At 49.4% G+C, this 21,634-nt stretch overlaps 7 protein-coding genes across 7 annotated transcripts; 4 read left to right on the forward strand and 3 right to left on the reverse strand.

Annotated features, from left to right (window-relative positions):
- Positions 1-925: 925 nt before the first annotated feature.
- On the reverse strand, positions 926-1,867 carry BDV27DRAFT_131893 (putative quinol monooxygenase). Its single transcript, XM_032067740.1, has 3 exons — positions 1,516-1,867; positions 1,281-1,393; positions 926-1,212 (listed from the first exon to the last, which is right to left on the reverse strand). Exons 1-3 carry the CDS (start codon positions 1,576-1,578, stop codon positions 1,062-1,064), a joined length of 327 nt encoding a protein of 108 aa, XP_031925290.1. The 5' UTR covers positions 1,579-1,867; the 3' UTR covers positions 926-1,061.
- A 932-nt stretch (positions 1,868-2,799) lies between these two features.
- BDV27DRAFT_131895 (cytochrome c oxidase subunit VI) lies at positions 2,800-4,084 on the forward strand. The gene is made up of 4 exons (XM_032067741.1): positions 2,800-3,060; positions 3,252-3,297; positions 3,469-3,586; positions 3,668-4,084. The coding sequence occupies exons 1-4, from the start codon at positions 2,867-2,869 to the stop codon at positions 3,784-3,786; spliced, it is 477 nt and encodes a 158-aa protein (XP_031925291.1). The 5' UTR covers positions 2,800-2,866; the 3' UTR covers positions 3,787-4,084.
- Positions 4,085-6,176, reverse strand: BDV27DRAFT_131896 (glycosyltransferase family 15 protein). Its single transcript, XM_032067742.1, has 4 exons — positions 5,962-6,176; positions 5,609-5,872; positions 4,939-5,557; positions 4,085-4,878 (listed from the first exon to the last, which is right to left on the reverse strand). The coding sequence occupies exons 1-4, from the start codon at positions 6,113-6,115 to the stop codon at positions 4,722-4,724; spliced, it is 1,194 nt and encodes a 397-aa protein (XP_031925292.1). The 5' UTR covers positions 6,116-6,176; the 3' UTR covers positions 4,085-4,721.
- A 158-nt stretch (positions 6,177-6,334) lies between these two features.
- Positions 6,335-9,178, forward strand: BDV27DRAFT_20404 (putative gamma-tubulin complex component GCP5). The gene has a single exon (XM_032075995.1). It carries the CDS (start codon positions 6,454-6,456, stop codon positions 9,085-9,087), a length of 2,634 nt encoding a protein of 877 aa, XP_031925293.1. The 5' UTR covers positions 6,335-6,453; the 3' UTR covers positions 9,088-9,178.
- A 231-nt stretch (positions 9,179-9,409) lies between these two features.
- BDV27DRAFT_20407 (phosphoribosylformylglycinamidine synthase) lies at positions 9,410-13,783 on the reverse strand. The gene has a single exon (XM_032075996.1). The coding sequence runs from the start codon at positions 13,553-13,555 to the stop codon at positions 9,461-9,463; it is 4,095 nt and encodes a 1,364-aa protein (XP_031925294.1). The 5' UTR covers positions 13,556-13,783; the 3' UTR covers positions 9,410-9,460.
- Positions 13,784-15,278: 1,495 nt separating this feature from the next.
- Positions 15,279-17,465, forward strand: BDV27DRAFT_131901 (MFS transporter). The gene is made up of 4 exons (XM_032067743.1): positions 15,279-15,858; positions 15,908-16,511; positions 16,568-16,899; positions 16,954-17,465. Exons 1-4 carry the CDS (start codon positions 15,441-15,443, stop codon positions 17,217-17,219), a joined length of 1,620 nt encoding a protein of 539 aa, XP_031925295.1. The 5' UTR covers positions 15,279-15,440; the 3' UTR covers positions 17,220-17,465.
- Positions 17,466-17,760: 295 nt separating this feature from the next.
- On the forward strand, positions 17,761-20,829 carry BDV27DRAFT_20422 (putative C6 transcription factor). The gene is made up of 5 exons (XM_032075997.1): positions 17,761-18,796; positions 18,856-19,115; positions 19,169-19,303; positions 19,358-19,448; positions 19,516-20,829. The coding sequence occupies exons 1-5, from the start codon at positions 17,931-17,933 to the stop codon at positions 20,579-20,581; spliced, it is 2,418 nt and encodes an 805-aa protein (XP_031925296.1). The 5' UTR covers positions 17,761-17,930; the 3' UTR covers positions 20,582-20,829.
- Positions 20,830-21,634: the final 805 nt, after the last annotated feature.

A 21,634-nucleotide genomic window follows, 5' to 3' on the forward strand; every position in this document is an offset into this window, starting at 1 on the left:
CATCCAATCAGGGGACGCACCTCGGTCTTGATAAAAAGGGGCGGCTGTCCATTAGGGCCTGCGGATCATGTGCCTTCCCGTGCTTCCGGAGTCCCTCTTCAGGCATCGATTTTCTTGTGTTCATTGTCTGTCCAGGTAAGATTGCCTTATTTTCACAACTTATTACCGACGAGGATCATAATCCAATTGTACTGAGCTTAAGGTTTAGTATGAACAGAGCGTAGACTCACGCGATTCACAAGTTATTGGCAAATCCAGACAAATTAAACAGCGAACAGACCACACTGATTTTCACATGCACGTACTTGAGCAGAATCCATGGTTACTGCTAGTCCCAGGCAGTCCGATGGAGTCCAATTTCACGTCCACCAGATCTACCAATGAGGGTCCGCCAAGTCATGAGAGCTCAGGAATAGGTGAGCCTACTAGTTATTACTAGTCCCGCCGCAATTTCTTGATATCCAGTACATCTCCATGGGAACTATTTCTCATGGACCACATTTGTTTAGATCTAGGTTAATATTTCTTTACAGCATTTCAATGGAATTTGATTGAAGATTTTGTTTAATAAAAAAAAAAAAAAGGGTTGCTACTGAATTTGGTTTTAACATTCGTGATTATATATATACTCTTAATAATACCTATTGGATTGATATATATATTTCCCGCCTTGAACACAAGCTAGTTTTGTGTATACTCGTGAAACTTTTACACTTCATCAGGACAACCTGTTTATTTCGCATGCGAAAGACGAACCAACTTAAAATTTCTTATAATAGATTTAAGCCGAGTTGTTGACGTGGTATAGAATAAGACAGTGCATGCGCGACATAGACATCGTGCAGGAGACTGTTGGCATGGGCAAAAAGTTAAAAAGAACTCTATTTAAGGGAACAACCCCGTTCGGTATCTACATTGCAATGAACTCAGCCTCTCTAAAGGAGCTTTTCGACTGATGCAGACATACATCGAGCCTAATGCTTATAGAGAAGACACTCAATCCAAAGAAGTCATATGTAATTATGTCATCAAACTATATAAAGAACAGACAAGCTCATATCCTACACTCGGACAACTTGTGCAGATTCCTGGAGCAACTCATTGCCAACCTTGAGTTCCAATGGTTTGCCTAGCAGCTCAGGGGCCTTCTTGATGAGATCCTGGAAGTAAGGTGCAGCCCGGTGCTTGTCCGAGGCAGCTTGGTTCACATATCTAGTAATGTCATTGTCAATGAAAAACGAAGAAAAAGCAATCAACAGATAACTGAAGGACAGACCAACCTCTCAACGACAATGATCTCTTCCTTCTTGGCATCGGCATAAGCATAATACACCAGCGTCTCGGGCTCGTGTTCTTGCACGTTCCGGGTGATGTTGGCCAGTTCAGCGGCGAGCTTTACAGCAAACAGGGATCATTAGCTTCGATTTTCATGTTTCCATTGAAGTGCCGCTCATCTTGATCATAAGTGCTTTATGCTGGATTAGATGGCTAATTTGCCAGCTGATAGGTACCCACTTCGTCAAACTTTCCCTCCTTAGGAGTAAGGATAGCAATTTGGTTGATGACCGCGGACGCCATTTTATTCGTTGAAACCGTGCTGAGGAAAGATGGGCGGGGAAAATAGATACACTTCTGAAGTAGGAAGGTAGGGTAAGTTGATAAGAGAGACTTTGAATCTATCCCTAGATCCTGACCTAAATACCTCGCTAGTACCTCGGTATGCCGAGAATGATGAAATCGTTGCTGATAAATGGTTGGGTTCAAAGGGCAGATTATTAATCGTAGATCCACTGCTCTCAACAAAAGTCTCCGAAGGTTAAAGGATAAGAACAAGCGGAGGGCATAGTTTGACTCAAGCAGTGTAGATGTCTAGTGATGTGCTTTCTACTGATGTCATTCTTGATTGTCAACGATCTTATCTTTTGAGTCACTCAAATTTGTCGCCTCAGGCATCATAATATGTGCCGTGCCAGAACACTGTCGCTATCTTCGTCTCCCGGTATACAGGTAGTTTAACTGGGCAATGCAGACTTCTTCATGAGGAGTATCTTATCTGATCCTCTATGTTTAGATTGGGCCAACTCGGGAGCCAAGTATAATATCCCACTGTGGTGGACTCTCTTCCTAACTTTATTACGAACGCACAAATTATAATCCAGCCTGCTTTGTTCAATATACCCGATAGCCTAGTATTTCTCTTCATAACCATGGAGGAAAACGTTAGTATATAACTTCAAATTATGAAAGCATACAATACATTCAATCCGTGGCCTGGAAGACTGTTCCTGACAGGGATCATGTAATAAGAATTGCATTACGCAATCCTTTATGAAGGAGTGACGAACGAAACTGCTTAAGTTGATTAGTAGAATACACCCTCACATCTTTTCTTATATACATTTTGGCTGCATTTGTCAAATGCTTGAGTATTGGAATTGGTTGTTGTTATCCTGAAGGATAGAGGTACTCGAAGGATCGAACCATATTATAATCCAATACTGAGGCCGTTACTCGTAGTATCGAAGGATGGAACCTAAGAACCGGAATAGTCGAACCAATTACCGCCCAGAATTGACACGACTATGTTCTAGCCAATCAGGACTAAGAAATACAAATCACGAGCCGGAACGAGCGAATGACAGCGATCGCAGCCTCAGGCCACGATCGGGCGTGAACGGGAGCCGCCAAAGGAATCGATGACGGACGACCGCTTGTGAAACCTGAGGCACCCACCGCCTCACACCACCCGCAAAATCCTAGCGCAGCCGTCCTTGTCCTCTGACTTCAACCTCGTCCACACCTTGCCCATCCTCCTCTCCTCTCACCACGTCAATTCGCCCGCGTCTCCATTCCAACCCCCCTCACAATGTCGCCCGTTTCTGTCTTCCGTGTCGCGACCCGCGCCGTCCGCCCTGCCAGCCTCTTCAGAGCTCCCCAATTGCCCCGGTCCCGCCTGCAGACCCCGGTTGCTCTCGCTATCAACCGTCCTGCCTTCAGCACCTCCTCCAAGCGTCTGGGTGGTCACCACGAGGATGAGACATATGAGGAGTTCTCTGCCAGGTATGCCAGCCCAACCAGCGAGCCATTGAGCCCACGACGAGCCGTGAGCGAGCCTCAAACACCGACAGCAGGGGCTCGATCCGGTTGGCCGTAATCTCCTGATGCTTGCTGTCGGAATCTATCGCCGAGAGAGGGAAAACCAAGGAAAAAAAAAAGGATCTCCTTCCCAACTAACGCTGGCAACGCAACAGATTCGAGAAGGAATTCGACGGTGTCCAGGATGTCTTCGAGCTCCAGGTAAGCCAGGCTTCTCTCGCACAGAGAACATTCCATATATGGCCCTTATCCACTTGGATCTCGGTTTTATAATCATCCAGCCTACCATTGGCAGATCGCTCCACACCACTATACGTATCTAGATTACATGTGAGAGAACTCAATGCTGATATATTGTTTCTATGAATCCAGCGCAACCTGAACAACTGCTTCGCCTACGATCTCGTCCCTTCCGTTGAGGTCCTCTCCGCCGCTCTCAGGGCCGCTCGCCGCGTCAACGACTTCCCCACCGCTGTCCGTGTCTTCGAGGGTGCGCTTTCCCCATATCTTCCCCTGCATTTGTCATGACTTTGTGAATCAGTCATAAAACTCACACGGCTCGTTCGAATAGGTATCAAGGCCAAGGTCGAGACCCAGGACCAGTACAAGCAATACCTTGAGGCCCTTGAGGGTCTCCGCCAGGAGCTCGGCGTTGCTCTCCGTGAAGAGCTCTACCCCGGCGAGCAGTAAATAATCGACCATAGTCTCGTCATGCCAAATCACTTTTTTTTGTCCCACTGTGCCAGTCGATTAGATAGGAAAGCTGTATACATACTCTAGAATGCAGTTGGTGGAGGTGTCCCCCGTGTCTCTTTGATGGGTTTGATCTATCCCTATCTTCCGACCGGAGCCCTACTGTCGCGGGGTTTGAATGGAGGTGCACACGTGCTTTTCTATACCAGTGCTACTATTACTATAAATCTTGTGAGCATTTGATTGTACTCTGTATTATTGGAGATAGTGAAAATTCAAGGGGTTGTTTTTGATGTCCACTGGACGCATAACATGAATACCAAACGGCCATGATATACACACTTTTCGTGTCGCTGAAAGTACATCTGTCCATATGCAGATGTCAACGACGAAAGCAACTAGATGGTATGGAAAACGAGACAATAAAAAGACAATAAATGCGCCGGTCTAAGGTATCCTCGTCAGAAGAACAGTTTGAAATGTCACGAAATATATAGGTACAACCAAGGCCGGCAGCAATTCGATCAAGAGAGCACAACGCGGCTAGATATCAAATATGAGACTATTTTAAGGTGAATATGGGGATGAAAATCGAATAAAAAAAAGAGCATGACCGATCCTTTCAACGCCACCAGGATTTAAAGAGAAACAAGTTAAAGTGCTTAGGGTCGTCAATGCTGAGTATGCGATGTACAATGGAACAAACCAGTCGTGATAGTCGCGCACTGAGGTCGTTAGATGTCGGATAACGGGACGTTCTCGTACCCGAGGTGGACTCGTCGAGTCCCAAGTCTGATAATATACAGATCCATCAAGAGAAACCATGCCCGTTCGCTGCAGCCGCCGCCGCAATCTATCCGGTGGAGAGCCTGGACGGTTGTTGACTGTTGCTGCGAGCGCTTCCAGAGAATGTAATAGAATGTTACAGAAGATTAATGGGTTCCGACATGTTTGAAGTAGCTAGGCCGGCAATCTTCCTTGGCCAGGAAGGGCTCGCCGGCGTAAAACTTGCCTGGGGTGCAGCCGGAGCACTTGGGCGAGTTGGGGCAGTTGTAGTAAGGGATATGGTTGTATCCAATATCGCGGAACCTGTGAAGAGTAATCCGGTCAGCGTGGGCAGAAAGTGGAATATGGGACCGATTTACGTACCAATGAACCTTCGCCGCATCTGCGAACAAACCCAGACCAATGGAGTGCACTGGAGCATCGCCCCATCGTTCATAGTAAAAGCCGCCCGCGCGATCCAAATGATTGAAGTAAGCAGAATACTTCTCACCCCTGAAGAACTCCATATCACCGATCTCAAAGTTGGACCAGAAGTGGCAAGTAGAGTACCCATTTGCATCTTTGGTGTGCTCTGGTCGCAATTGGTCGTCCGTCAACCAGTCCAGCATATTGTTGTCGGACAGATAAGTCGGGTTTGCAGCAAGGAACTTCTTCGTCTCTGGCCAGAGAGTTGGGATACTCTGGGGAGCGTCGAAAAGGTTGATGGTGAAACCGTAGGTGATGTTGCGGTCCTCTACGAATCGGAACACATCGTAATCAACGTCACAGAAGAACTGAACCTTGGGCTCGACACGCCAGTAGTAACGGTAGTTCTTAAGGGCCGGGTGCTGATAGAATAGGCCACTGTTCCAGCGGCACATTTGATGGTAGGATACCTTGTCGCTATACTGAATACCCTGCTCCTTCAACACCTCGGCGGACTCGCGGAAGAGGTCCATGTTGATCCAATCGGGGACATCCCAGTGTTCCTTAGGTACTTGCTCTGAGTACTAGTTAGACCGATCGTCCGATATATAGTTTCGATTCGTCATACCATATTGGCACTTCGCCTTGGTCAGCGCTTGTGTGCGCTTCTTGAACTCCTCCGTAAACGGCTTGTCGTTGAAGAAAATCCAGGGGTAATTGAATTTGCTATTCCAGGTCCGCTCCAGATCGCGCATTGTCGGAATCAACTCCTCCAGCTCCTCGTTCCGGACGAGAGAGATGAGCGCCGCGTTGGTCCGGGCGGAGTTGGCACTGTCGGGGGCATAATCGTGCTCGTCAGCTCGCCATAAATGTCCTTCGGGTTCTCCGGTCGCTGTGAAGAAGAAGTTGCCCTGTCAGCCTCGGATATGCACGGTACATATATTATAAAACAGCCAAGGAGAGGTGGAAGGAAAAACATACGCTCCTTGAGGGGGTCGTTTTGTATGCCGGTATACTCCCCTTTGGGCCCCTTACTAATGATGCTAGTAGGTCCCTTGTTCATTTGAAAGATCAGGAAGAGGATGAGAATAATGCATGACGCACCCAGCATGCGAATGGGTCTTGCGACAGCCATCTTGACTTTGACTGAGTGCGAAACGGCAGCAAGCAAGAGGCAGGAAGGAGGGGAAAAAAAAAAGAGAGATAATGAATCGAGTTGGTATAGGAGAGACTTCGCTGGAGGTCTCGATGCCGCCTTTTTCCCCCAAAGGGTCTAGCGTGGCGACTCAAACAACACGTCAACTACCGCCGCCAATCAATACAAAAGCCGCGTAACCCTCCACCTAAAGGCTGTCGCAATTCTACTACTCATCTAAATTTACACTTACTTCCCTTCCGTGGTGATGGGCAATGGGGAATCTGTGCGCTAGCTGCTGGCTTAGTTCTGCAGAATAACCCCTCCAATCAGTCGTCATGGCCATCCCCGCCAGTATTAGTGCGCTAACCGACGAGTTGGTTGCGACCGTCGGCAAGGTTGATAAAAGAAACCCCCGTTTCAAAATCTTGAAACGTCGTGCCGAAGATACTCTAAGAGCGAATGCTCATGGCCGTACGGACCAGTTTGCGGTTGCGTACCAGCTAGAGGGACTCCAAGAAAAGTTCCAGGTTCTCAATAAAGATGACTTAGCAGACGCTCTCCGCACCCGTCTCACGGAGTTAAATGAGCACCGGGATTTATGTTTCCCTGAGATTCTCTCGTTATTGTTGCAGCTTGCTGATCGTCCTGCTCAGCTGTCTAAGGTAGATCGCATTGAGAGTCTCAAGAAGCCTCAAGAGCATGTGGAATCCCTCTCTTGGACAGATTTAGATGTTTCTGGAACCGCGTATTGTGAGGAGGATATATGGGAATCTGTAGACTTCGGCGCTGGATCCTCCGAGGATGACCTCTCATCCGTATCAAGTGATAGCTATCATGGACGATCTTTACCTCAAACCTCCATAGCCCTAGAAGAGGACTACGTGATTCCAGAGGACCTATTTTCTTCAGGAGAAGATGAAGACCTTGTGGTTTCGATCAAAAGCGCCCAATTCTGGCGAAATGAAACCAGTACCGACACTGAACAGCATGGAGGCAAACCCTCTCAAGTTCTCACAGAGCTTCAGATTGTAAGAGAGACTATATTCATGCTACAAGGCCTACCTACATCCTTATTTTGGCGTTATGATGAAAGCGTTGAGGTAGATCGAAAATACTCGCTAGCGCATTTAACAAGTGAAACGCTATCATCATTGCTACGTTCGTTCTGCTCAATTGGGTCAAAAATAGACATCTTAAGACGATACAACCAAGTCCCCCGGGTCATTCCTTACCTGCAGACTTTCCACCGGGGCATCGAAGATCGCCTGCGCGAGTTTGACGGGTTTTTGTCTAATGTGCAGGCACAGTACTTATCGCAATCCGGAACTATTGCGGTCAGTCTTCTACAGTTATATGAGAGCGTTCTCCGTGAATCAAAGCTGCTTCTTTTGCTAGCAGAAATTGTATCCAATCTCAAACATGACGCATCGGATAGCCCTGTACGCTGTCTTGATCTTCTTTACGACTCCGTCTGCATGACACAAGCTACCGGTGACGAAAATGAGTTCAAGTTCCTAGCTCAACTGTTTTTTGCGTGCTTCGAAACTTACGCACGCCCAATTCGCCTTTGGATGGAGAAGGGAGAGTTAGAGGAATCTCTTCAAGGCTCCTTTTTCATCCGCGACAACCGTAATAATGACCAAGACCTACGAACCTTATGGCATGGATGGTATACGCTGGATGAATCAGCATGGTTTTCAAGTGCGCCGAAATTTGTTCAACCCATCGCTCGCAAGATTTTTGTTGCAGGCAAAAGCATGGTTTTCCTACGACACTTGGATGTGTCGGAGGACGAGGCGCACGCAAGAAAGAGCTCATTAACGCTTGGAGACGTATTCCCGGAAGACTCTGCCTCCATTTACATGCCGTTCTCAGCATTACTCGACTCGGCCTTTGGGCGAATAGTAGATGAGAACCACTCCTTCACATCATCACTGTTGCGAAGAGAGCTGGATCAGCAGTGTGGGCTAGGGGTCTCCCTTCAAGCGCTGGAGCATATCTACCATTGCAAAGACATGAGCGTATTCGGACCCATCGACCATAAAATTTTCGACCTTATCGACCGAGGCAGAGGAGCCTGGGACGACCGATATCTGCTCACCGAACTCGCCCAGAGCGCATTCAGCGCCTTACCTTTCATCGACCCATCTAGAGTAATAGTCCGGTCTTCTAAAGACCCCACCAATAAAGAAAACACCCACAGTCGCTCCGTCAAGCTCCTCCAAGCCATCTCATTCGATTACATCCTCCCCTGGCCCGTAGCCAACATCATCACAAAAGACGCCATACTAAGCTACCAACGCCTCTCGACATTCCTCATGCAAATCCGCAGAGCAAAACACACAATCGTAAAACAACGTCTACAATATCTACCCCAACCCTCCGAGACTAGAATCGACGCCCAGGCCTACGCCCTCCGACATAACATGCTCTGGTTCCTCAACACACTATACAGCCACATGACCGACTTTGTCATCTCAACTACTACTAATTCACTCCGCAAAGATCTCTCAGCCTGTAGTGACGTCGACACAATGGTATCCGTCCACCAATCTTACATGTCCTCATTAGAAGACCAATGCCTTCTCTCCCAAAATCTTGTCCCCCTCTACGAAGCAATCATCTCCCTCCTTGACCTCTGTGTCTCCTTCTCCGATCTCCGATCTACTCGCTATACCCAGATCAACTCTGCCCAGAAAGAATACGGCCAGGACAAAGACCAGAGTGATGAAGAGGAAGACGAAGACGAAGACGAAGACGAGGAACCTGAACACGACGATAGACAGACCCCAGTTCACGAAACACAATACCTACAGAAAGTGAAAGCAACCCAAGATCAGTTTAATCAACTTGTCGGTTTCCTGGCTGCTGGATTGAAGGGCGTGGGTCGTGCTAATGCGCAGGTTAGCTGGGAGATTTTGGCTGAGCGGTTGGAATGGAGGAAGGAGCGGACGGCGGATCATGCATGAATATTGTTCCCTGGGTTATGATAATGTGTACTATGACTGTTTTGCCTTTTTATCGTAATATATACTTTTGAGTGAGATTCGCGGCTTGAGGGTAAAGTCATGGAAAGAATGAAAAGTCCACGAACAGGATGAAAGTGGGAACAATAAGAAATCCTGAATTCATTTATAATTTACCTAAACATGCCATCGTATCAAAATTCCATCCTGGAACATCCCAAATCAAGGAAAATATAGAAAGACGTCACAATGTCAACCAAGTTCTACGGAAATAAATTTTTTTTTGGGGTCACTTATCCCACATATACAGACCATATGACCAAGCATAGACAGTCCAGTTTCAGCTACCGAAGTGAAGAATAATTTCATCAAACTTTTAACCGACCCATCTTCTGGCACTGTAGAAGACACGGCCCCAGGGACCGATGTCACCCCATTCCTGGGCCTTGGCGGGCAGCCAGCTGGCGATACCGCCCATGACGGTACGCTCGGGGTGAGGCATGATGGCCAGGACACGGCCGTTAGCGTTGCGGATACCGGCGATACCCTCGGGACTGCCGTTCGGGTTGAAGGGGTATTTCATGGTTGGCTTGAGGCCGGCGTTGTCAACGTACTGGACAGGAGCCAGACCTTCCTGAACGAAGGATTGGGCAGTGACATTGGAAGAGGGGGAGAAGGAGGCACGACCCTCACCGTGGGCGACAGCGATGGGGAGCGAGGTGCCGTTCATGCCGTGGAAGAAGACGCTGGGTCTGGAGGGATCAGGGTCCGAGACACGGACCATACAGACACGGCCTTCGTACTGCTCGCTGGCGTTGCGCTCGAAGCTGGGCCAGTTTTGAGCGCCGGGGATCAAGTCCTTCAGACGAGACAGGAACTGACAACCGTTGCAGACACCCAGAGCGAAGGTGTCAGGGCGCTCGAAGAAGCTCTGGAATTCGGAACGGGTGTTCTCGTGCAGGAGGACAGACTTGGCCCAGCCTTGACCAGCACCAAGGACGTCACCGTAAGAGAAACCACCGCACGCAGCCATACCAACAAAGCTGGCGAGGGACACACGTCCAGAGATGATGTCGGTCATGTGGACATCGACAGCGGAGAAGCCGGCCATGTTGAAAGCGAAAGCCATCTCAGCCTGGCTGTTCACACCCTGCTCACGCAGAATAGCCACGCGAGGCTTGTTGCTGAAAGGAGACATCGAGGTCAAGCTGGTGAGCATAGGGAGCGCCTTATCCTTGGGGTCGAAAGTTGGGTTCCATGACAGACCAGGGTCAGCATCATCGAGAATGTTGGCATATTCCTGATCAGCACAGGCAGCGTTGTCACGCATCTTCTGCATATGATACGAAGTGCTGGACCAGGTCTGCTGCAGGTTGGCACGGTTGTTGCGATACACCAGGGTGTGTCCGTGATAAATGGCAAGGTTCTGCTTAGTTCTCTCGGAAACACGTCCAATCTTGTGAATCAGACCAGCAGGGGGGCCGCATGTGGCAAAGCAGGAGCGGAACTGCATCTCGTGTTCCTTGCGGACCTGGAACACAGCTCCAAGCTCTTCAGTGAACAGCGTTTCCACAACATCCTTCGTGCCGGAGCTAGGGCAGATGTTATCGAGCATGACCTCAACACCACAACGGCCGGAAAACATCATCTCTGCAAGGGTAGTGAACAGACCACCATCAGATCTATCATGGTAGGCCAGGACAATGCCCGCGTCCTGCAACTGCTGGGTAGCATCGAAGAAGTCCTTGAAGATTTCAACATCACGGACATCAGGACAGTCGTCACCAACCTGGTTGAAGACCTGAGCAAGAGCAGAGCCTCCCAAAGTCTTGCGGCCGAAGGAGAGATCGACAAACATAAGGACAGTGTCACCGACATCCTCGAGACGACGAAGAGCGGGAGTCCAGGTCTTGCGGTAGTTGCTAACCGGTGCAAAGGCAGAGATGACAAGAGACATAGGTGCAGTAACCTCCTTCGCCTCCTTAGAGGCTTCATCAGTCCACTTCATCTTCATGGACATGGAATCCTTTCCGACAGGAATGCTGATACCAAGCTTGGGGCACAGGTCCATTCCAATAGCTTCCACAGCTTCGTAGATGGCGGCACCTTCGCCTGGGTGGCTGCTAGCGGACATCCAGTTGGCGGAGAGCTTCACGTGGCTGAGACGGTCAACAAGATCGGCAGCAGCAATGTTCATGAGTGACTCCGCAACAGCCATACGTGCTGAAGCAGCAGGGGAGATCAACGCAAGGCTCGGTCTCTCACCCATTGCCATGGCCTCACCAGTCTTCACTCCTTGGAGCAATGCTGTGGCAGTGACAGCGACATCAGACACAGGAGTCTGCCACCTACCAACCATCTGGTCGCGAGCAGTAAGACCACCAACGGTTCTGTCACCAATCGTGATCAGGAAAGACTTGGAGGCAACAGCGGGAAGAGAAAGGACTCTGTTGGCAGCCTCTCCAATGAGCTCGACATGGTTGGGTGCAAGAGCAGGTAGGTACTTCGTCAGGGTTGCATCGACGGCGGGAAGTTTCAATTTACGGGAATCAACGACACGAGTCATCTTAGGAGGCTTTCCGAATAGAACAGACAGGGGCAAGTCGATGGGCTTGGGGTACTCAGTCGAGTCCCTGTCCATGAGAACGAGCCTCTTCTCCTCTTCGGACGTTCCACCTCCACGACCAACGACGGAAAAGCCGCAACGCTCACGGTTGGCAATAGCTGTGAACTTGTTCATGGAGTCCTCCCCAACAGCCATGACGTATCTCTCCTGGGCTTCGCAGCACCAGATCTGCATGGGGCTCATGCTCTTGTCGGCACTGTCAATCTCACGAAGTTCAAAAGTAGCCCCCAGGCCGGAATCATGGATCAGTTCGGGAAGGGCATTGGAGAGGCCTCCAGCACCAACGTCATGAATGAACTTGATAGGGTTGTTGTCACCCATAGCGGTACACGCGTTAATCACTTCCTGTGCTCTCCGCTGGACTTCAGCGTTGCCTCTCTGCACACTAGCAAAGTCTAGCTCAGCTGAACCTTCGCCCGAGGTAATACTGGAGGCGGCACCACCACCCAAACCGATCAGCATGGCAGGCCCACCAAGGACGACGAGAAAAGCACCAGGCTTTACAACTTCTGGTTTCTTGATGGCATGCTGGGGCCGGACAGTTCCAACACCACCGGCAAGCATGATGGGCTTGTGGTAGCCTCGAACTTCCTTCTGTCCGTTGCCGATATCAATTTCTGTCAGCAGAGTACGGAAGTAGCCAGAAATGCAGGGCCGTCCGAATTCGTTGTTGAAAGCTGCGCTACCAATAGGAGCCTCCAACATGATATCCAAGCTGCTAGCGATGTGGTTCGGTTTGCCCACATCCAGTTCCCATGGCTGTTTCAAGCCAGGAATCTGCAGGTCGGAGACACAGTACCCGGCAAGACCTGCCTTGGGCTTGGAGCCTCGTCCGACGGCACCTTCGTCACGGATCTCGCCGCCAGAGCCGGTTGCAGCACCGGGGTAGGGGGAAACCGCCGTAGGGTGGTTGTGGGTTTCAACCTTCGCCAAGAAGTGAACAAGTTCTTTCGTATGGTTCCACTCCCCGGTGGTAGCGTCAGGCGCCCAGTGAGCGGCTACGTCTCCCTCGAGAACTGCAGCATTGTCGCTGTAGGCACTGACTGTGTACTCTGGGTTTTTCTTGTGTGTATTCCGGATCATGGCGAACAGGCTATTGGGCATTTGTTTTCCGTCGATAACCCAGGAAGCATTGAATTGTTTATGACGGCAGTGCTCCGAGTTAACCTGTGCGAACATGAAGAGCTCCACATCGGTAGGGTCACGGGCAATAGGACCATTGGGACCATAAGCTTCCGCAATGTACTCAATCTCAGATTCTTCCAGAGCCAACCCTAACCGTTTGTTTGCCTCCTGCAATACCTCCTTCGGAGACTTGTCGCTTCCGTGAAGGGGGACGGTCTCAAGGGGAAGAGGGCTGTGCTCGGAAAACATCAGGTGCAGGTCAGGCTCTTCCTGGCCCAGGACCTGTGTCATGCGATCGTGCAAGACATCCTGGAAACCCGACTTGTATTCTGCGGAGCTCGCACGGAGACACGAGATCTTCAATCCGCGCTCAATGCGGTCGACATACTTGCGCAAGCCACAGACGTGAGCGATACCGGTGGCCTGTGAGCTCCATGGGGAAATAGTTCCCGTCCGAGGGAAGACGTAGAAGACATCGAACTGGCCGTCCTCAGCGCTGAAGGAGGGAGGAATATCCGTAATATCACCATATTGCAGGAGCTGCTTCAGAACGTTCTGCTGCGGTTCATCCAAGGGCTGGGAAGCATGCACGTAGTGAATCCATTGGGCTCGAACATCTTGAGCTCCAATGCTGGCTGCAATTGCATGTCCCCGGGAGCGAGAGAAGGCAACAGACCCAGGGAGGGCCAGAAAGGTGGAATCGGAGGAAGCGGAGGCCATTCTGAACTTGTAGGAAGGACCCGGAATGACTCAACGGAGATGGAGGCGAACGAGAGAGGCGGGGAAGGAAGGAGAAGAAGAATAAGATAGGACACTCAGGAGGAGAGGTCCAAGTCGTTGGAAGAGATGTGTACAGGGACACACCTCGAACTAGTAGTTCGACTGGCGATGAGGAGCACAGCGACGGGCTTTGAGCTGCTCGTCCGTCTTGCTGTCTAAAAATTAATTCTTTCTTTTTGGGAGGCGTGGGAAAAAGGCCCCGCGCTAGGCCGATTTCGGCTTATCACTTTACCTTATCAGTCACGTGGGGCCATTGCCCCGGAGAAATTTTACCCCCGGAGGAATCTCCTGCCTCAGGTCTGTGGTCATATTATATGCATTGCTCTGCGTACACACAAAGGGTCATGATGAGGGGTTTGCGATAGTCGGATACATTTCTGTTGTAAGAAGATAGGTTCACACTACGGGGCAGACCCAGTATTTCAGCGAGTGCGTGTCCACCTTATTGATGGGGATGGCATTGGCTTTCAAAAGTCTGGAGTATGGGTCCATGGTGACCGTGTCCGAGTTCTCGACCTTGGAAGAACATCTTTCTAGACTATAGCAAAGCACTGACATTGACTTTTAAGCACCAGTCAAGAGAGGAATCCGTAGCATGAACAACGTGGATTGGGTACTCTACGTCCACACTGCTTGAGATCGAATCCAAGTGAGACCAATCTCCGTCTGGCACTGTCCCCATGGAGTGTCAAGTGGATACTCCGTATCAAAGCTCATGGACAGCAAGCAAAAACCTGGAGCAAGAGAAGTCAAAGACAGAGGGTAAAAAAAATTCAAAATTGAAATCCATGACACACCTGACCGGGAAGGACCTTTCCTAATTCAGTAATACCCTCCGTGGTCCGGGATTCCGATGACATAATGAAAATGGCGCGATGCCAAGAGTCTTGGCGGCGGATCTAGACATTCAAACTTTTATACTCAGTACTAGAGCACGTCCACAATCAAAGCAATCAAGTGCTATCCACACGGATATCGGATCCGGAAAGAGGCCTTGGGTTAGCACTAGTCAAGCACTGACAGCACCTTCACGTTTACCTTTTGCACTCCATAACTGAAGGACTATACTGCACAAGACGAGATATATATATCTAGAGTAATCAAGCTGGATACTATAATACTGATTAGGCTGTTAGGGTAGTTCATAAACTGATATAGATTTATATGTGAATTGTAACAGGCATTTGAATTTTCCACATAATGCAGCTTAAACTCAATGATATCATATAGAGCGCCTTGTTAAGCCTAATATATACATTTACAAGTTACAACACATGGCCTGGCCGCGTAAAGAGTCGACTCGGATAATAAGTTAATAACGCAATGAAAGTGAAATTGGTGTATATCAATAGGTAATACATTGGGTGTAGAGGGTGGGGCAAAACTCTGTTCGGCAATGGATTCATACAATCATAGCCAATGTATGTATGTAAGTATGTATGTGTTGGTAGAATTAGAGCGGAAAAGGGAAGATGGTTGCTATCAAGTCACGATCAGACGTTGCGATAAGCAGTGTCATCGTAGCATATTTCCTCATAAGGTTAGCGGCCCACCTTCCATATCGGGTAATTTGATAGGAAACAAGGATGCAAGGCTGAGCTCGTGAGCTGCCATCTTGGGCATCTTTCCTACCTGGTATCCTTTGGAAAATTCGCGCCCCTTAATTTAGCTTCCAGAGATTGCGATTGCGTATCCACGGGTCGCGCCTTAACTTTGCGCCATGCTTTTCTATATAAGAGGCACATATGGCCCATTCCAGGGCTTGACGATAGCCTTCTCATCGAACCAGTCAATGACTTAACCTTGTGTTCTGTCTATAACAAACATGCAAGATAATCACCTACGTCGCTCAAGCGATGCAGCTCGGACCCTCTCAGGGTCTGGGCAAGACACAGATTACTTGGATTTACCCGTGCGCCAAGTCACCCGCGATGCCAATTTAGAAGAATACACAACAGAAACCGCTGCGGGTCAAATCATCAAGCCCGTTCGATCCGCTGCTTCAGGGAAAATGGAGGATTGGAAGCTAGTAACGTTCACCATTGACGACCCGGAAAACCCGAAGAATTGGTCCAAGGCATTCAAATGGTATTGTACCATGGTGGTTGCTTTCACTTGCTTCGTCGTCGCCTTCGCAAGTAGTGTTATTACGGCCGATATAGAAGGCCCAGCTGAAGAGTTTGGCGTCTCGCGAGAAGTCAGTCTGGTTGTCGTCACGGTCTTTGTCATTGGTTTTGGTGTTGGTACGTGTGTTGTGGTCATTCCTTGCTTGTTCCGGTACTGATTGGTTAGGTCCAATGGCGTTCGCACCCATGTCAGAGATGTTTGGTCGTAGGCCGGTCTATGCCCTCACACTCCTCATAGCGGTCATCTTCATCATTCCTTGTGCGGTGTCCAAGAATATTGGGACTCTCATCGTGTGCAGAGCAATTGACGGCATTGCTTTTAGCGCCCCGATGACTCTAGTTGGTGGTACTTTAGCGGATCTGTGGAAAAACGAAGAGCGGGGTGTCCCCATGGCGGCCTTCTCCGCAAGCCCCTTCCTTGGTCCCGCCATTGGTCCGCTCGCCGGTGGCTACCTGGCTGATGCCGCGGGGTGGAGATGGCTCTACTGGCTGATGTTGATCCTGGCCTTCGTCTCCTGGGTGATGATCACCTTCACTGTGCCCGAAACCTATGCTCCAACGATATTGAAACGGAGAGCCAAGAAACTCAGGAAGACACAGAACGACCCCAAGTACGTCACTGAAACGGAACTGGATTCTCGGCCGCTGAGTGAGAAACTGCGCATATTCTTCTTCCGCCCATTTCAGCTTTTGTTTCTGGAACCCATCGTTTTGTTCATCTCAATCTACATGTCCGTGCTCTATGGCCTGCTGTACATGTTCTTCGTTGCGTAAGTTTCACGTTCATATCAAACCGCTTGTACCACACTCTAACATGATTCTTTAGGTACCCAATCGTGTATCAGGGTGGAAAAGGCTGGAGTGCCGGATCTACTGGTCTTATGTTCATTCCCCTAGCCATTGGTGTCGTCATGAGCGCGGCTTGCTCTCCATTTATCAACAAGCACTATCTATCGCTATACCCAAAGTATGGCGGAAAGCCCCCAGCAGAGGCACGCCTGATCCCTATGATGTTCTCGTGCTGGTTTATTCCTATTGGACTTTTTATCTTCGCATGGACATCGTACCCGCAGATTCACTGGTTTGGACCTGCCGTCGGTGGCTGGCCAGTGGGTTTCGGCTTTATTTTCCTGTACAACTCGGCAAACAACTACCTTGGTGAGCTTTCCCTCCCTTCTACCTCCTAAACCTTAATTACTAACGGTATTGTAGTCGATACGTACCAGCACCAGGCAGCATCTGCCCTTGCCGCAAAGACTTTTCTCCGGTCCATATGGGGAGCGTCAACGGTGCTCTTTACTGAGCAGATGTATGACCGATTGGGTGACCAGTGGGCCAGTACATTGCTGGCTTTTATTGCCTTGGCCTGCTGCGCCATTCCTTATGTTTTCTATTTCAAGGGCGAGTCTATTCGCCGCTTCTCGCGATATGCCTACAACGAAGATGAAGAGAATACCAGCAAGGTCGAGAAGAGCTAAAAGCGTTTTTCTCCAGGAGAACCCGGCACATAGTTTCCATGCCACAAAATTTATTTCTACAATGAACTAGACATAGATTTCCTGTGTCCTCGATGGCGGGTTGGGGTTTCGGAATTTCGACAGAATTGGCAGCTGAGACGTTGGTTGGAGTTTACGAGTGACATGTTTTGAAAGCCTGGATTAAAAATAATATGACTAATATAGATACGCACCGAGATATGTTTAATAAAACTTTTATTGAGAGAATTGATCTAGCAGAAGAACTTCGGAAGGAACTGAAAGGTTTTAACCTAGGTACAACGAAGAAGCCAGACGTCATTGCCCAATCGTTTGTTTAGGGTTTGTCGGATGCTGAACTTCCCCGCTCCTCATCACGTGGTGATTTCACATTGCGGCCTTAGTCATCGCCCGCAATAGTTCGTTGGGTCAAGTTAGTTAGTGCGACCGACCGTAGCATTTGTCTCCTCGTCCTCTCTCTACGAATTCTGATAAGCTTGCCAAGTATTGAAGTTACCGAAATTAATTTAATTATTTAGAACTATGGATCTCTCCTCGACTTAATTATGAAAGATATCACCTCGATTTGAACCGCCCCGTACCTTGTTTATCCGCCTCGTATGTGATCCGAGTTGAAACACCGAAAAAGTTGAAGTCGCAGCACTGCAGTACAGCGAGTCCCAGTAATTCAAATTTAACCTTTCAAATACCCCAATGACGTCCCCATACCAGCCGTCCATGTCGTTCTCGCCGTCGGTGAACGGCCCCGACATGACGGCTGCGCCCTCGAGACCCGTTTCCGACCTCCCGCAATCCCAAGTCGATGCGATTATCCGAACGAAACGGAAAGCGCGTGAGCCGAAGGCGTGCTACCCCTGCCATGCGCGCAAAGTTAAATGCGATCGCAACCTCCCGTGTGATGGATGTGTTAAGCGCGACCATGCCGACCTCTGCTCGTACGAACGGCCCTCGAAAAAACGCATCATGGGCGGCGCGGGCCCTGCCCAATATCGCGACAGTCCTGCAGCAACGCCGGGCGGATCGGAAAGCGTCGGGCTCCCTGGATCTGCTGAGACACCTATCCGGTTAAAACAGGAACCTGGCGTGGCGAGATCGAACCCATTGACGTCTGCCGGACGAGTCTCAATCGCGCGTGAGGAGTGGGATAATGTGCGCAGTAGGCTAAAGGAGATGGAGCAAACCATCACTAATCTCCGTGTCGGGCTTGAGAAGGCAGAAGAAGGACAGGCGTCTTCATTAGAGACGGGTAGCGTGCAGAGTGGTGATGCAAGTAGCCGTTCCAAAGCCGCTTCCCCGGAGCGAGAGGGTATCCATGCGCCGAACACGTTGGGCGAGGGCACTGTCCACTTGGGATCTCGATCGGTCCTTGCTTATATATTGAACAACAAGTCCGGCTCAGACCAGCTGCAAGCCCTGTTGGAAGGTGGCATATTGCCGAAACTGGGTCTTGATAATGAATCTGCGACGTATCCGTTTGTCGACCTCTGGTCGTCTGATATGTCTACGTTCGACATTAGCGCTGTTTGTAGCGCACTCCCAAGTGATCAGCAGTGCAAGGAGTATGTTTCTAGAACCTGTTACGCCTTTTTAGGAGGCTCTTACACTAAACTGTGACTAGGTTTTTCTACTACTACCGGGACATAGCCGGTGCTATTTACCCCGTTCTCGAGGACATACCGAATTTTGAGATACACCTTGATCTTCTTTTGCGAAATAGAACGGCCACCGGTGGGATATACCGTTCAGATAATGATCAAGCTCAAAAACCATTTGGCGTTTCTATAGCATATCTCGGATTATTGTTTGCTGTGTTGGCCTCCGGCTGCCAGTCCTCCGATTTGCCCGGGAAGGAGAGAGAGTTGACGTCTCAGGTTTATGGTAAGCATCGTGTTCCACTTCCATCTGCGAACAGTTTTACTTACTGGATGCAGTATGTTGCTCGTACCAGTGTCTTCGAATGACCAACTTCTTGTCGCAGCCGACAATAGAAGCGATTCAGACCCTCCTTGTGATTGGCAATGTCTTGTCCTATAATATGAACCCCGGCATCTCCTACGTTCTTCTTGGTATGTAATTACTTCCATGCCCAATACTATGCCAATCTAGCTAACCAATGCCAGGCATGACCCTTCGAATGGGGCTGGCGCTTGGGTTGCATGTTGAATCAAGCCGCTTTTCCACAGCAGAGAGATACCGTAGGCGACATGTTTGGTGAGTAGACCGCGCCTGCCATTATGATCCATGATTTTTGGTTGACGATGATTCTAACACTGCATAGGTGGTCCATGGCTTGGCAAGACAGCCATTTTTCGCTTTCTTACGATCGACCATCAACCACGGCTGTCTGCCAACCAGAGATAGCCTGCAAAGAGGACTCAACGCCTGGCGAGTGTTCGTACTTTGAAACTCTCTGCCGGGTTATATCTCTGGCGTTAGAGGTAGTGCGCAGTCGAATGCTCAATCCCCACGCACAGCTGAGCCAGAAGACCATCCAAGCATACAAAGAAAGGATTCAACACATCATGATCGAGGCGAAGCCTTACTTGCGTGACCGGAAATACTGCTTCTCTACATCTGAACACCTTGAAAGAGTCGTGCTGAAGCTACATTCCTCTTACTTCTCCTCTGAGCTCCTCCGGCCATCTCTCAAAATGACGGCCGACCCCAACGACCCGCTCACCACCAGCATGCGTTCTGACTGTGTTAGCAACTTGATGACCACGGTCGAAGCCTATGTTGAAATGCATTCCGTTAGCTCCCATGCGTCACGGTCTTGGATTGCTTTGCAACGAGCGATCAGTTCAGTTTTCTTGCTCGCAGTCACAGAAGAGTCGAAGACGAACCCCCGTTTCTGGACTCTTTTACGCGAGATGAAGATGATTATTGCAGAACGGGCCAACGAGGAAGGTTTATTTAGCCAGGGAGATGCGTCTGGCTTTTCCCAAACGGATCGCAACGGAAGCTTCAATGCGGCCATTCCCACTACCACCAACACAACGGCTACTAGCCCCGCCGCCCTAAGCACCGCCTCCCCTGCGTCGGCTGCCGTCGCGGTCGATACGCAGACTCAGTGGGCTAAGCCCTTGACTAAGACCCTCCGCGCGCTGGACAAGCTCGAAGCCGCGTTCAGCTCTCATGTCCAATTGCCAGCTGGCCACGGCGCCTACCTGAACCCGGCTACGGCATCCATGCAAAACCTGGTCCCACCGGTTTCCGCTGCCATGACACCCAGTGTCGGATCCCTTCCGCCTCCGACTCCCGAAAGTTCCACCAGCGGGGAGTGGACCATACCCAACATTCTTGACCGAGCTGCAGAGTATATTCACCCACCGCTCTGGAGCTGATCATCTGCTGGTGTGGGATTTGGTACTAGGCGTTATGTAGGGTTCATTATGATTGCATGGACTGGCTTTACCAGGGGAGTATATATGCGTTCGGCTGTAAATCTTGGTTGGCCTGGTGTTTAATTGATGCTGTTTTTTCTTGTAACATTTGGGTCTTTATTTAGATGACCTACTTCTGAGCCAATTTTATGAAGCATGATTGATAGAAATAAGAAAAATAATCTGATTCTATCCTGCAAACAGCGTCTATATGTATATTAAATCTCCACCACTTGAACATGGGTATTCAAATTAACACCTATTACCCATCTATAGTAAACAAGAATAATTCCCTGCCCCAAACCAGGCAATAGAACCCTGACTTTCCCCATCAAGGAAAAGAAATAGAACCTGCACTACACGGTGAAACCAAAAAAATAGCCCTCCCCGATCTCCACGTCAAACCCAAGTCCAAATACGGCCGAAAGTGGGGTTGGAAAAAGGCACCCAGTATGTCATTCTCAACATACATTTTCTCTCAACAAGACTGGGATCATAGAAGAGAAGATGGTCATGAGACGTTATACTTCGCTTGGGAAGGTGAGGGGTTTGTAAAGGTGGTGGAGGGGGGGGGGTTTGGTTAATGGAGTAGTGGTTGTGCGGGGGTATAGGTCGATGCGGGGATGTATTGGAGAAGGGGATTAAATTGATTACAGAGTGTCTCAGGAGGTTGTGGGTTTTGCTGGAAGGGCTTTTTAGCATGTAGAGTTGGGTCTGGGGAAGGGTTAGGGAGGGAGGTATGTGGTCGGATAAGATCTTGTAGAGGTGGTGTACTGTACCAAAGTGTAGGAGGATAGATAGAAGGTACATCCATAAATCACTATGTGGATAGATAAGCAAGAATGCTACATGACTCTACTCTACTCTTAACACCACAGCCTCAATATTTCCTTTAGACGAAGTAAGTATTAGCATCACAATACTAGGTACCCCGGTCTGGACAATAGAGAGACAAGTAAATACCCAGAACCTCACAGCTGACCAGATTCCATAAAAGGAATACAAAAAACAAAA

Source organism: Aspergillus caelatus (assembly GCF_009193585.1).
Source record: "Aspergillus caelatus strain CBS 763.97 unplaced genomic scaffold BDV27scaffold_149, whole genome shotgun sequence".
Classification (NCBI taxonomy): Eukaryota; Fungi; Ascomycota; class Eurotiomycetes; order Eurotiales; family Aspergillaceae; genus Aspergillus; species Aspergillus caelatus.